Source organism: Gopherus evgoodei, chromosome 10 (genome assembly GCF_007399415.2).
Source record: "Gopherus evgoodei ecotype Sinaloan lineage chromosome 10, rGopEvg1_v1.p, whole genome shotgun sequence".
In the NCBI taxonomy this organism is placed as follows: Eukaryota; Metazoa; Chordata; order Testudines; family Testudinidae; genus Gopherus; species Gopherus evgoodei.
In genome coordinates, this window is record NC_044331.1 from 54212752 (window position 1) to 54227258 (window position 14507).

At 49.6% G+C, this 14507-nt stretch overlaps 1 protein-coding gene across 9 annotated transcripts in view; it reads right to left on the bottom strand.

The window, feature by feature from the left end:
* The window catches only part of TMEM8A (transmembrane protein 8A), a 53568-nt gene that overhangs the window by 25227 nt on the left and 13834 nt on the right, over nt 1-14507 (bottom strand). For all 9 annotated transcript variants that reach the window (XM_030576827.1, XM_030576834.1, XM_030576832.1 and 6 more), the window contains 3 exons: nt 4564-4771; nt 1795-1928; nt 1086-1351 (listed from right to left, as the gene is read on the bottom strand). In XM_030576827.1, the coding sequence (XP_030432687.1) occupies nt 1086-1351; nt 1795-1928; nt 4564-4771 (608 nt within the window). The remainder of the gene's footprint in view (nt 1-1085; nt 1352-1794; nt 1929-4563; nt 4772-14507) is intronic.

Sequence of the window (14507 nt, forward strand, 5' to 3'; positions counted from 1 at the left end):
GGGCACTAGTGCTGGTCGTCTCATAACTGCTCCATGTACACAAGGCACCAGAGCTTCCCATGCGCCTGCTGCTGCTGCTGCTGCACTGGGGCACGGGGAGGTTAAATCTGCCACGAGCCCAGTTACAGGACCAGGAATAAACCCCAAAGTGCCGGGGCACAATCTGAACTGTGACACTCAGTGCTCCACTGGCTTTGGCAGCAGGTCACCACAACCAGGTACTCGCAGGGGCCAAAGTGCCCCATTACTGAGCTCAGCGCCTGCCTCCCCTCCCCAAAGCTCTGTCTTTTGCAGCAGCTAGAGACACTGCTTCCCCACATGCTCTTCTCTTGCCTCGAGAGCCCACCAGCTGCTGCAGAAGGCAGGGCCCCCAGAGCCCTCTTATCGAGTAGGAGAAAAGAGTTTCTGAAAGCTAATTTGTTAAGAACGTTCCAAGGATCAGATAAACTCCCCATACGAAACCCGGCTCTGAGAGCCAAACTAGTCTTGGGCACCCAATACATCAGTGGCCTGCCCCACATCGCTCAGAGACCAGGCTCATTGCAGAGTCGCCAAAGAGCCAGCAGATGTTTATTGCCTCAGTGCTGGAAGGGAGAGGCTGCCTCTTTCACTGCAGTGCCCTGAGCTAGCCTCTGTCGTCCCAATGGCCTTTGAAGAAGTCTGTGGCTCACAAACCCTGGGCTCTTTTGAATTCCCAACACAGGCCTCCTGCTCTGCCCAACAGAATCAGCTGTAAGCACACAGCAGGGAGGCCTCACAGCCAGTGGTCAGTCCTTTAACAAGCAGCAGCACACACAAGGTACAACTGGATCCCAGCCTCCTGGAAAGCTTGAATGGCCTGGCCATGCCAGGCAGCAGGGATACATGGGACAGTGACCCACATGACTAAATCCAGTCACACGGTATAGGTTGCCCCTCTCAAGACATGGGGCTTGTCCCACCTCTGTTTCCCCCCACCCCATTTCCCACTCTAGGAAGAGCACAGGAGCAAGCCAGTCTGTGCTTGTGAAAGCCGAGTGGAGATATGGCAGACTGATGTGCACACTGGCCCTTCCCCACATGTCTGGCAGCATCCAAGAGCACACCTGTGAAGGAAGCAATCATCTCAAAGGAGACGCTGGCGTTGGGGGTGCCCAGATTCTCTGCCATGATCTGCAGCCACTTCTCCCATGGGGGCGAATGGAGGACCAGGCTGCAGTCCGCTGTCCCCTTGCAGCTGAGGGTTTTCTGGAAGGACTGTGGCAGCATGATGGAGCCCAGCACGACCCGGATGGCACACGCCTTTGTGCTGTTCACCACACAGCTCCGCAGTGTGAACTGCATCGTGGCAGTGTACTCAGGGATGAAGATCCTGCAGGAATGGGAGCCATCAACACCTCAACACCTGCCCTGAACACAAGCCAGCCTGGGGCGCTAGGGGCGGAGAAGACCCATAGACCTAAAAAGTGAAACTCTCCCAGGGTGAGTCCAGAGGGGCTTTAGAGCCCAGCACAAGGTCATTCTGGTTTGTATTGCTACAGTCCTGTCCAGAATGGTGCATTGTAATGTGTAACTGTGTCTCTAAAAGCACCATGAAGGAGCTTGTCTTTCCCCTCCTTGAAGGAGTGGGGCCCCATTTAGTACAACCCCCTCCATCCCCCCTGGAACCAAAGGGGGAGGGAACTATCACAGCTCTAGGTGCAAGGCAGCCAAGGGCCCTCTGTGAGATTCGTGGGCGCCTCTACTAGGCCAGCACCTGTAGGAGAGAAGCCCCACCCACAGCCCCAAGCAATCTCTGCTGTCATGCTCACTTACTTGACATGCAGTGGCCTAGCAGGAGAGGCAATGGTTTGCTGCAGGGGAGTGTCCGGCTGCAGGACAGGGACATCAACAAATCTCAGCACAAACATGTCCGGCTGGAATATATAGGCGCATGGAGTGGAGAAACCCTGCAGGGAGAGCAGGAAGGCAACTTAGCATCAGCCGCCAGGGAATGCCAGTCCGAAAACTGCTTTTTGAAAGATAGGCCAGTCTGACTTCCAACCAGTGCTCTCCTGCCCCTGCCATTGTCTGCATACACAGCGACACCCTAGCCCAGGAGTTCTCAAACTGGGGGTTGGAACCCCTCAGGGGGTCACAAGGTTCCCACATGGGGGGTCACAAGCTGTCAGCCTCCACCCCAAATCCCGCTTTGCCTCCAGCATTTATAATGCTGTTAAATATATTTAAAAGCATTTTTAATTTATAAGGGGGGGGGTCGCACTCAGAGAATTGCTATGTGAAAGGGGGCACCAGTACAAAAGTTTGAGAACCACTGTCCTAGCCCAAGCAGTGGCAGTACAGCTGGTTTGTCTGAAGGTGCATCTCACTATGTTCCAGTAATCAGCCCCCACAACATGCCCCACCCCCCGCCTGTGGCTGAAGCCCCCAGAACATGCCCCATTCTCCTCTGAAAACCCACATCTCCCGCACCACAACCATGCCCTAATTCCTCCAGCCACCTCTCTGCAGTGCTTCTGCCTGCTAACCGTGGAGCACTGCACATGGGGTCTGCATGTGGGTCCCTCACCCTGAGCAGCAGGTGTCCCACACAGCAGAGTGCTCCATTCAGGCTGACCCAGGTATGCAGGGATCTTTGGCTCTAACGAATACCAAGGATTACTGCTCCTGGAATTGTCCCACATCCAACCTGTTCTCATTCCAGTGGACGCAGCACCAGAGCCACGTGCTGCCCCACAGCCCCAGCCTGTGTCAAAGCAGCACACACAGCCAGCAGGCCAATCTGACACACTCCTGGCTCCTCCTGGAGCCTTTGGGGCAGAAGAGAGCGCTGGGAGCAGATACCAGGCAGCATATCCCACGGTATCTTTGCTTTCCTCGGTGGAGTTCCTGTGACATGGGGAGCAAGCAGGGGGCTTGAGCAAGAGAGGACTCTAAGAGACAGAATAAAGTGAAAAGGTGGAAGAGGTGAGGTGCCAAGTGGATCACTGGATGCTGGCAGCCATGGCAGGGAGGCAGCATGGTATGGGGAGACAACGCAACAGTCACTGAGTCACCAACATCCCTTTCAATGAGAGAATCTGACTCAATCCAGAGACAGTGAGGAGCAAGCATCTCCCAGCAGATGGCAAACTCAGCGCAGGCCACTGGTTCTCCAGGGACAGGCAGCCTCCCACTTCCAGCCTGACTCTGTCAAGGAGCAGAGCCCATTAGGTGAGAAGGATGAGGGAAGATTGAAAAATTTGGGTTTGTTTAGTCTGGAGAAGAGAAGACTGAGCAAGGACATGATAACAGTTTTCAATACATAAAAGGCTGTTATAAGGAGGAGGGAGAAAAATTGTTCTTCTTAACCTCTGAGGATAGGACAAGAAGCAATGGGCTTAAATTGCAGCAAGGGCAGTTTAGGTTGGACATTAGGAAAAATGTCCTAACTGTCAGGGTGGTTGAGCACTGGCATAAATTGCCTGAGGAGGTTGTGGAATCTCCATCATTGAGGATTTTTAAGAGCAGGTTTGACAAACACCTGTCAGGGATGGTCTAGATAATACTTAGTCCTGCCCTGAGTGCAGGGAACTGGACTAGAGGACCTCTCGAGGTCCCTTCCAGTTCTATGATGATTCTATGCCCTAAGGGGAGCCTACGGGAGGAGGCAGAGTGAGCTCCCAGCAGCTGTGCTAGAGCAGAGTGGAATCTGGATTCCTCCAGCAGCCAGTCTGTACTAATGGAACCTCTGCACCTAGCACATGCCATGAGAATCCCCAAAACAGACCGTCTATCCCTCCTGGGGGAGTCAGATACCAAGGACAGAAGGGACCACTTTGATCATCTAGTCCAGGGGTTCTCCGGCTTCTCACAATAAAAATTATTACACGACCCCAGGAAGGTGGATCTGAAGCCTGAGCCCACCCAAGCCCTGCTGCCCTAGGTTGGGGGTGAGGGGAGGGGGGTAAAGCCTGAGCCCCAACACCCAGGACAGGGGGGCCAAAGCTGAAGCCCAAGGGCTTCAGCCACAGGCAGGGGGCCTGTAACCTGAGCCCTGCCACCCAAGGCTGAAGCCCTCAGGCTTTGGCTTTGGCCCTGGGGCCCAGCAAGTCTAAGCCAGCCCTGGCAAACCCATTAAAACAGGGTCGCAACCCACAGTTTGAGAACCACTGACTAGTCTGACTTCCTGTAGAACACAGGCCAGAAAACTACGCTACAATAATTCCTAGAGCAGATCTTCTAGAAAATCACTTCCTCCCAGAAGCAGAGGGGTGCAGCTCCCACACAACCTTTCGCCTGCTGTCCCAGCCGAGGGGGAACCACTTCGCAGCCTGACTGGATGCCAACTGGGCTCCCACTTACCACGGGAACATAGACATGATCCAAGCGTGCATGGACAGCTCAGAGAGTTCCACCCAGTTGCAAACTGGGAACCCAGGGTTGGCGGAGTGACTCTCCTGTGGCTGGAAAGCCATTCCATGCCCAACTGTACAGGCTATGGTGAACAGTTACCTCCATTCCTCACTATGGGCAAAGGCTTCCCTTGCTGGGGGCCTTGGACTGGTGAAAGGATTCTGGACTCATGCCCCCTGTAGCCCTTACCTTCACTTCGATCTTGCCTGCAGCCTGAGGCAGGTGTGCAGCAATGAACCAGTCTCCGGCAGCTGGGGTGGTGATGTTCACAAAGGTGCTGTTCTGCAGAGTGACGCTCAGAGTCATGGTTAAGTTGTAGGATGGGCGGACAGTCGCATTTGAGGGAAACTGAGTGCCCAGTGGGTTAATGACGGGAGGGGCTCCGTAACTGAAGTGGCTGCAAGATAAAGTAGGGAAGGATGTACATTAAATGCCATGCCTGCCCTCCAGTAGCATGAGCACCTACAGCAACAGCCAGGCTTGACTGGATCAACTGGGGAGCAGAAAGCAGGCAGCAGCCTGGTCCCAAGGAGAGCACAGAGCTGCAAGCTGAACTCCAGATGTTGCCTTGCCCCCTCCCACTTTGACCTGCTGGCAAATCCTCTTGCGGAAAAGAAAGTGGGAACATTTCATTGGCCTGGAAAATAATTAAAGAAGCAGGATGTCCTCAAGAGGTCTTAACTTAGAAATCATGTTCCCCTCCAGCCACCAGTGTACTCAGTGTGCAAACCAACATGGGGATGCCATTTCAGCCAGCACAGGACAGAGATCAGAATAAGAGAGCAACCAACATGTGTCCCCAGTACTAAGAGAAGACGGGTCCAGACACCAGTGACTGATTAAATTCAAGCAGCCACAGGCAGGAATTGTCAGGCTAAGTCAGATCCAAGATCCATCTAGTCCAGTATCCGGTCTCAGGCAGTGGCCAGCACCAGATGCTTCAGAGGAAGGTGCAAGAGCCCTGCAGTCGCACTGTGGGATAACATGCTTCCTTTAGAAGTCTCCTCCTACCCCTAGCAGGAGATGGCTTGATCCCTAATATGGGAGGGTTTATAGTCCTTCCAAAACTATAACAACTGGATATTCTCACTACCCAGGAAGTGTCCAATTTCTCTCTGAATCTTACTAAGTTCTGGGCCTCAACAAAACTCTGTGGTGATTACCTGCTGTATGAAAGGGCATTTCCTTTATCAGTGTTGAATTTGTTCCCTCTTAAAGTAATTGACATTCCCCTTTTTCTGGTGTTATCAAACAGAAAGAACAGACGCTCCCAATCTATCACCTCTAGACAATTAGTCGACTGACTTACATCACCTCTATCCCTCTCCTCTTTAAGGGAACAATCTCAGTCATTTCAATATCTCTTCACTGGAGAGTTTTCCCAGACCCAATCATTCACGTTGCTCTTCTCTGAACCTCTCTAATTCTGCAGTTTCCTTTTTCAGATTGGGTGGCCAGTCCTGCCCACGGGATTCCAGCGGCAGCCGCACAATTCATTATAGAATGGCATCACCCTATGCCAGCAATGTCTGCAGGAGGACTTTACCCACAGGGTGCTTGGGAAGAGGAAGCTAAGTGGTGAATCAACGACAGAAATAAGTGGGGCATTAGAGATGCATTCAGTCTGGAGTGCAGGATAGAGCTGCGTGCATTTCAGAGGGAGAACAGCAAAGTGCAGTTAGAGCTGGGTCCAAGGGCATGGGGAAATTCAACTTGCAGCACCACTCCCTGCCTCTGAGAGAGCAAGCTGCGAGTGACCCATACTCAAGGCACTTTGCCAGGCCCCAAGAAAGGCTAAGTCCACGTTTAGGCTACAAAATTACATCTCCCTACATTGCCTGTACATGTCTACACTTTGCTCGTGTCAGCGGTGCACATCCTCACCAGGTGCGCTAGTCAGCGTACTTTCAGCGTGGGGCAGTGTGGGATGGCTCCTGAAAGCCAGTATGAGCTGACATAAGCAACACAGCATCTACACAGAAGTCTCCAAACTGTGGGGCATGCCCCCTACCGGGGACATGGAGGAACATCCAGGGGGTGCAGCAGGGCCTGGACCAGTCCCCACAGGGTGGGAGGGAGAGGAGAAGAGAGGGAGTGCCACCCAGCCCCTCCCCAGTCCCCAGCTCTGCTCCGGTCCCACCCCCCAGCCACCTCCCCAGCTCCCAGATCCCAGCCCCACGGTCCGCCTCAACCACTGGCTGTGGCTCTGTTCCCGACCTGGGGATGAGGCTGGGGGGAGGGCCGGGAGCGGTGCCACACCTGGCCACAGGCCCAGCTGCTGGTCCCCACCACAGCCTGGCTATGGCTCTAGTCTCATACCTTGCCTCAGCCCCTGGCCACAGCCCCACTTCTGGACCCAGACCCAGAGCCACCTCCAGCTGCAGCCCCAGCCTCTGCCCCTTTACTGCGTCCACATCCCCCCTGCTCAAGCCACAGCCCGACTCCCAGCCCCAACAGGGCACAGACAACCCTCAAAAGTTTGGGGACCACTAGTCTACACTGACACCACATCAACTTATCTCCATCAGCTTTGACTCTCTGCCACTCATGGACGTGAAGTTATTAAGTCAGCCCAGCAGGGAAGTTACGTGAGTGGGAGCGAAACTGAAGAGTAGACGCTTCCATAACTAGGTCCATGTAAGCTGCCTGGCATTGATCTAACTCTGCAGTGTAGACCAGATCTAAAAGTCTACTTGGCTCTCCTCCCCACCCCCATTGTCTGGAAAACACAACCAATAACACAAGAAAAGCAGTTCATTGAGCACTGTGCCTATGAGCAGAGGGCAGGCAATGCTGGCAGAAGCAGGTGAGCTGGTGTTGGAGCTATGCAAGCTTTCCCACTCAGCCCCATTAATGCACTACAATTCTGCATTCCCATCCCCCAACCCACAGCTCAGCCAATGCATCTCTATCTACTCCCGGAGGAATTCTGCACCAAACGAAAAATTCTGCCAAAAAAATAAAAATTCTGCACACAATATTTTAAATTCTGCAAAATTCTGCATATTTTATTTGTCAAAATAATGCAATATAATCACTCTGGTTTCAATTATTTTGGTAATTTATTTAAACTACAATATAATGGATAGCGAACAGGAGTGGGGAGCAACCCCCCTTGCCTAATAGTAAAATAGCTAGGTTTTATCCTTTATTTTGAGTCAACAAATATATGCAGCTACGTACTCCATGTCACATCACAGGCAACTAAAGAGCAAGTGAGGGCAGGGGAATCAAACTCACAATTTATATTGGCTACTGATCATCTCCAGAAAAGTCAGTAGCAAACCGTTCCTGGAGCACATTTTGATAGGAAATTTTTTCAGTCCCAAAATTTAGACCAGTTCTAATCACTAAAGCACCATAAGCATGTATAAGGCCATACTGTCTTCTACACCACTCTGGCAATGTAAAGAAACCTTAAAACTGGTATACCTGTTTTATACTCCTGGGGGAATTCACAAAGACAATGGGAATAAATTACTAAGCAGGCAGGCTGCTACATTCTGCTCTGCCTTAGGGGACAGAGCCTACCCCATGCCTACCTCCTCAGAAACACTCCGAAGCCCTGCCCCTCCATGCTGAGCATGCTGCAATAGCAAGTGAGAGGGAGAGTGTGTGTCTCTCTCTCTCACATGCACTCCCCTCTTGGCAGTGATTTACATCCCTACCAGCTGCTCCAGGCACCCAAACCAAGCTGCCTATGCTGCTGCGGAGGGGCATGTGACTGCTCTTGCAGCTACCCTTTGCTTCCCCGCCAGAAGTCATTTTTTCTGTGGGGAAGCAAAGAAATCTGCGGGGGACATGAATTCTGTACACGTGCAGTGATGCAGAATTCCCCCAGGAATATCTATCATGACCTGCAGCAGCAAGTCCTGCTCCCAGCTCTGCTGATGCAGTTCAATGAGCCCTCACACAAGCTCTGCATGTGCATGTTATTTGCATGTTATGAGAAGGAGTAAATAGCTCTTCCTTATTTACTTCCTCCACACTAGTCATGATTTTATAGACTTTATCATATCCCTCCCTTAGTCGTCTCTTTTCCAAGCTGAAAAGTCCCAGTCTTCTTAATTTCTCCTTATATGGAAGCTGTTCCATACCCCAAATAATTTTTGTTGCCCTTTTCTGAACTTGTCAGCTTCAACTTCCAGCCATTGAATCAGGTAATACCTTTGACTGTTAGACTGAAGAGTCCTTTATTACATATTTGTTCCCCATGCAGATACTTATAAATTGTGATCAGATCACCCCTTAACTTTCTCTTTGTTAAGCTAAGTAGATAGAGCTTCTTGAGTTTATCACTATAAGGCATATTTTCTAACCCTTTAATCATTCTCATGGCTCTTCTCTGAACCCTCTCCAGTTTATCAACATCCTTCTTGAATTGTGGTCACCAGAACTGGACACAGTATTCCAGCAGCGGTCACACCAGTGCCAAACACAGAGGTAAAACTGCCATATCAGGTCAGATTAATTGTCCAGCTAGCCCAGGACCCTAGCAGTGGCCAGTGCCAGATGCCTCAGAAGGAATTAACAGAATAGATCAAGTTATAGAGTGACCCATCTTCCGTCATCCATTGCTAGCTTCTGGCAGCCAGAAGTTATGGGACACCCAGACCACGGGGTTGCGTCCCTGACCATCTTGGCTAACAGCCATTGATAGACCTATCTTCCATGAACGTATTTAATTATTTTTTGAATCCAGTTATACTTCTGCCCTTCACAACATCCCCTGGCAATGAGTTCCACAGGTTGACTGTCCATAATGTGAAGAAGTATTGCCTTACATTTGTTTTAAGCCTGCTGCCTATTAATTTTACTGGGTGACCCCTGGTTCTTGTGTTATGTGATGGGGTAAATAACACTTCGCTATTCACTCTCTCCACCCCATTCAAAGATGTTATAGACCTATATCATATCCCCCCTAGGCATCTCTTTTCCAAGCTGACCAGTCTAAAGCTTTTTAATCTCCGCTCACATGGAAGCTATTCCATGCCCCTAATCTTTTCTGCTACTCTTATTTGTACATTTTCCAATCCTACTATATCTTTTTTGAGATAGGGAGACCAGAACTACACACAGTATTCAAGGTGTGGGCATACCATGGATTTATATAATGGCATTATGATATTTTCTGTCTTATCTGTCCCTTTTCTAATGGTTCCTAACATTCTGTTTGCTTTTTTGACTGCGGCTACACACTGTTTTCAGAGAATTATCCACAATGATTTCAAGATCTCTTTCTTGAGTAGTAACAACTAATTTAGCCTCCATTATTTTATATGTATAGTTGGGATTATGTTTTCCAATGTGCATTACTTACCACTTATCAACCTTGAATTTCACCTGCCATTGTGTTTCTCAGTCACCCAGTTGAGCGAGATCCCTTCGTAACTCTTCACAGTCTGCTTTAGACCTAACTATCTTGATTTAATGTGTATCATCTGCAAACTTTGCCACCTCATTGTTTTCCCCCTTTTCCAGATCATCTAGTGCTGGTGACTTATTACGGTTTAATTTACCAACTTGTTCCAAATCCTCCTTAACTGACACCTCACTCTCTGACAGTTTCTCAGGGTATGTCTACACTGGCAAGTTTCTGCGCAACAAGTTATACCACTTTTATTAAAGCGCTGGAATTAAACTGTTGTTGCGTATCCACACTGTGCTCCTTGTGACGGTGGAGCGCATCCACTTTAGCAGCTCTTGCAATGGCAAAGACAGCAGTTCATTCTGGTAACTATCTCACTGTGCAACTGGCCGCAGGGTGCTTTGGGAAGGGTTTGCAATGCCTCATGGGGCAGGCACAGCATCACATGATGCAGGTTTCCCAATCCCACTGTTCCATGGGCATCCTACTAGATTGGAGCTGCTTTTCAACTGAAGGGGAGAGGGGGGGAAGTGTGTGTGAGAGGGAGTGTGTGTGTATGGAGTGGAGGAAGAGAGAGCGTGTTTTGGGGGACAGAGAGCGTGTCACCATGTTGTCTTTTAAGTGCACACAGTGGCAGGAAGCAACAAGTCCTGAGGCTGGGGGGGGGGGAGAATCTCTCTCTCTCTCACACACACACACACACACACACACACACACACACACACACACACACACACACACACACACACACACACACACACACACACACACCCCTCTGATTTCAACAGCATGAGCATTCTACATTAATGGTTTGCTTTGTGTCCTGAGCTTTGAAAGGGGAGGGGTGCACATCTCCAGGGCAACCGAATTCAAAGCAATGACCAGAGTGGCCACTTGATGGATTACGGGATACTTCCGGAGGCCAATTGATTGTTTTCTGCCTCGTAATGTGTTTACACTGCTGATACATATAGGTCAAGGTGGTTTTTTGCAATGTTGCAACCGAGGAGTTTCTAGGCACACAGTGGCTTGGCAATGTGTACACCACAGGAGTTACACCACAGAAAGCTTCTTTACTGTGCAGAAACTTCCCAGCGTAGACAAGCCTCAGATTTGTCATCTAAAAAGAATGGCTCAAGTGTGGGCATCTCCCTCTTATCCTCATCAGTGAAGACCAAAGAATTCATTTAGCTTCTCTGCAATGGCCTTGTCTTCCTTGAGTGCTCCATTAGCATCTTGATCATCCAGTGGCCCCACTGATTGGCTGGCTGTCATCCAGCATCTGATATTTGGCCTGCCTATTTATACTCTTACAGTTGACTTGCCAGACTTAAAGTTCCTCTCTATCTTCCTCAGTAGGATACACCTTCCAATTTTTAAGAAGAACAGGAGTACTTGCGGCACCTTAGAGACTAACAATTTTATTTGAGCATAAGCTTTTGTGAGCTACATCCCAAGATGCATCTGATGAAGTAGGCTGTAACCCACGAAAGCTTATGCTCAAATAAAATTGTTAAGTCTCTAAGGTGCCACAAATACTCCTGTTCTTTTTGCGGATACAGACTAACACAGCTGCTACTCTAAAACCTTCCAATTTTTAAAAGATGCCTTTTTCCCCCCCCTCTAACTTTTTATTTTACTCTGCTGTTTCACTATGGTGGCATTGTTTTGGTTCTCTTCTCTTTTTTGTTTGTGGCATACGTTTAATTGAGCCTCTATTATGATGTTTCTAAATAGTTTCCATGCAGCTTGCAGGCATTTCACTCTTATGACTGATCCTTTTAATTTCCGTTGAACTAATTTCCTCATTTTTGTGTAGCTCCCTTTTTTGAAGTTCAATGTTACTGGGATGGGTTTCTTTGGTATTTCCCCCCCTTACAAGATTATTAAATTTAATTACATGGTCACTATTACCAAATAGATCAGCTATTTTCACCTCTTGGACCAGATCCTATGTGCCATTTAGGACTAAAACAAGAATTGCTTCTCCCCTTATGCGTTACAGGACCAGCTGCTTGAAGAGGCAGTTATTGACAGTGTCTAGAAATTTTATCTCTGCATCATGTCCTAAGGTGACATATACCTAGTCAATATGGTGATAGTTGAAATCCCCCATTATTATTACATTTTCTGTTTTTGAAACCTTTCTAATCTCCCTGAGCATTTCTCTATCACCATCACCATCCTGGTCAGGTGGTCAGTAGTATATGCCTACTGCTATACTCATTTCTCAAGCATGGAATTTCTATCCATAGAGATTCTAAAGGTACAATTTGATTCATTTAAGATTTTTAGTATATTTTACTCTATGATTTCTTTCACTCCCCCCGCAGCATGACTCACTCTGGCATTCCTGTATACCTTGTACCTACCATTACCATGTCCCATTGATTATCATCGTTCCATCAAGTTTCTGTGATGCCTATTATATCAATATCCTCATTTAATACCAGGTAATCACGTTCACTCATCTTTGTATTTAGACTTCTCTAGACTTCTAACCTTTCTATTCTAACTGAGATCCTCCTGTTTATGCATCCAATGATTGCATTACCCCTTTTGGCCACAGCATTGCATGCGGAGCTCACGTTCAGTGGATTATCCACCATGACTCCCAATTCTTTTTCAGACTCACTGCTTCCAAGGATGTTCCTAGCTGTAGACATTTACATTTAGCCACACTAAAATGCATTTTGTTTGCTTGTGCCCAGTTTACCACGCAAACCAGATTGCTCTGTCTCAGTTATCTATCCCCTCATTATTTACCACTCCCGCAATTTTTGTGGAATCTGCAAACTCTACCAGAAATGATTTTCTTTTCTTTCACATCATTAATAAAAACATAAATGGCATAGGGCCAAGAACTGATCTTTGTTGAATCCCACTGGAACCGCACCCCCTCGATGATGGGTCCCATTTACAATTACATTCTAAGACCTATCAGTTAGCAAGCTTTTAATCCATGTGTAGCGAGGCGGTGTGGCTCCCCTCCTTCTCAGGGAGGGTCGAGCCCCATCAGACACCTAAGGGGGCAGGGCCACAGAGCAGTGAGCCCGCCCCTCAGAGGGTTAGGAGGCGACCCGGAAGTATAAAAGCCGGCCGTCAGCACTCAGTTGGAGCCCAGCCACCGTCGGTAGCAGATCTGCTAGAGGGTGCTCATGACTGGGAAGCTGCTGAGGCCCAGGGCCGTTGCCCTGACTGGCCGGACCTTCCCCGCGCCCGCTACGATGCGGAGCTGCCGGAGCTGCCCCATCCCTGCTGTTACGCCGAGGAACCCCCGGAGCAGGCCTGGCCGGACTTCCCAGAGGTACTGCCGGACCTACCGCCCAGCCCTGGCCGGGAGGGGCCCATGCTACTAGACTTCCCAGGGGCTGACGCCACAGATCAGGTAGACCCAGAGGGGAGATTAGAAGTAGCCTGGGGGCAGCCGACTCCAGTCAGGCTGCAAGTATACCTGAACCCATGTCAGTGTGTTGCGGTCAGGAACCCCACTGACCGTTAGTGGTGATTGCCGCTACTAGGGCCCCGGGCTGGAGCACAGTGGAGTGGGTGGGCCTGCATTCCCCCTGCCACCCATACCCGGGTGGCAGAATCCCCCTCTTCCCGGCCTAAGGAGGCCATCAAGTCTAATGACTGACTGCTCGACCCTGAGCCACGAGGGTCTGAGTCTTTGTAACTGTGTGTTTGGTGCCCCGCCCGAACCAAGGGCCTGGGTCCCTTTAAATGTGCCACTGCTCAGTCCTGCCCCAAAGGGCTCGAGCTGCCTGAACTATTGACTGCTCAACCCTGAGCCACGAGGGTCAGAGCCTTTGTAACTGTGTGTTTGGTGCGCCGCCCGAACCAAGGGCTGGGCCCCCTTTAACTGTGCCACTGCTCGGTCCTGCCCCAAAGGGCTCGAGCTGCCTGAACTATTGTTGCTCAGCCCTGAGCCAAGAAGGTCTGAGCCTCTATAACTTTGTGTTTGTTGCCCCGCCCTATAGCAGAAGGCCGGGGCCCCGAGCGACTATGCAGCGTCGCTCAGCCCTGAAGAAAGGGGCTGACGTAGATGACATGTATCGAGGCCAGTGTGGCTCCCCTCCTCCTCAGGGAGGGTCAAGCCCCAGCCGTGCGCCTTTACACCATGTTGTGTGTGCCACGTTAATTTTATAGTTCTAATTTTATTTTAAACACATCATGCAGTAACAAGTGAAATGCCTTACAGAAATCTATTACATCAACATTATTATCTTTATCAATCAAACTTGTATTCTCATCAGAAAAAAGAGAGAGAGTTTGATAGGATCAATTTCCAAAAATCCATGTTAATTGCCATTAATTATATTACACTCCTTTAATTCTGGAGTTATGGGACTGCAGAGGGTTAGAATGGCAGGTATTATACAATGTGGTCTCTGGAAGCCCACTATCCTCTCACTGCAGTACTGGTCCCGACAGCACTTGCTGGGATGCTGCTTAATAAATGATCATACCATTCACTGACAGAGACCTATTAAGTCATCCCGTCCAACCATACCAAACCTTTTGAGATACTCTATGTTACCAGACTAAGACCTCAGCTGTGCCAGCCAGTGCCCAGCGCCTGCCATTCAGTGGTGCATTGTGCCCAAACTTGCAGCTGCCCAAGTGCCACTGTGGGTCAGAGCTCACAGTTGGATGGGAGGTGGATGGCAGCAGTATAGTAAGATCTAGCTCAGAGGCTAATCAAGCTCAGGAAAAGCCAAGACTCAAAGCCCCAACAGCCTGAATCTGCAGTGCTGGGAAGCCT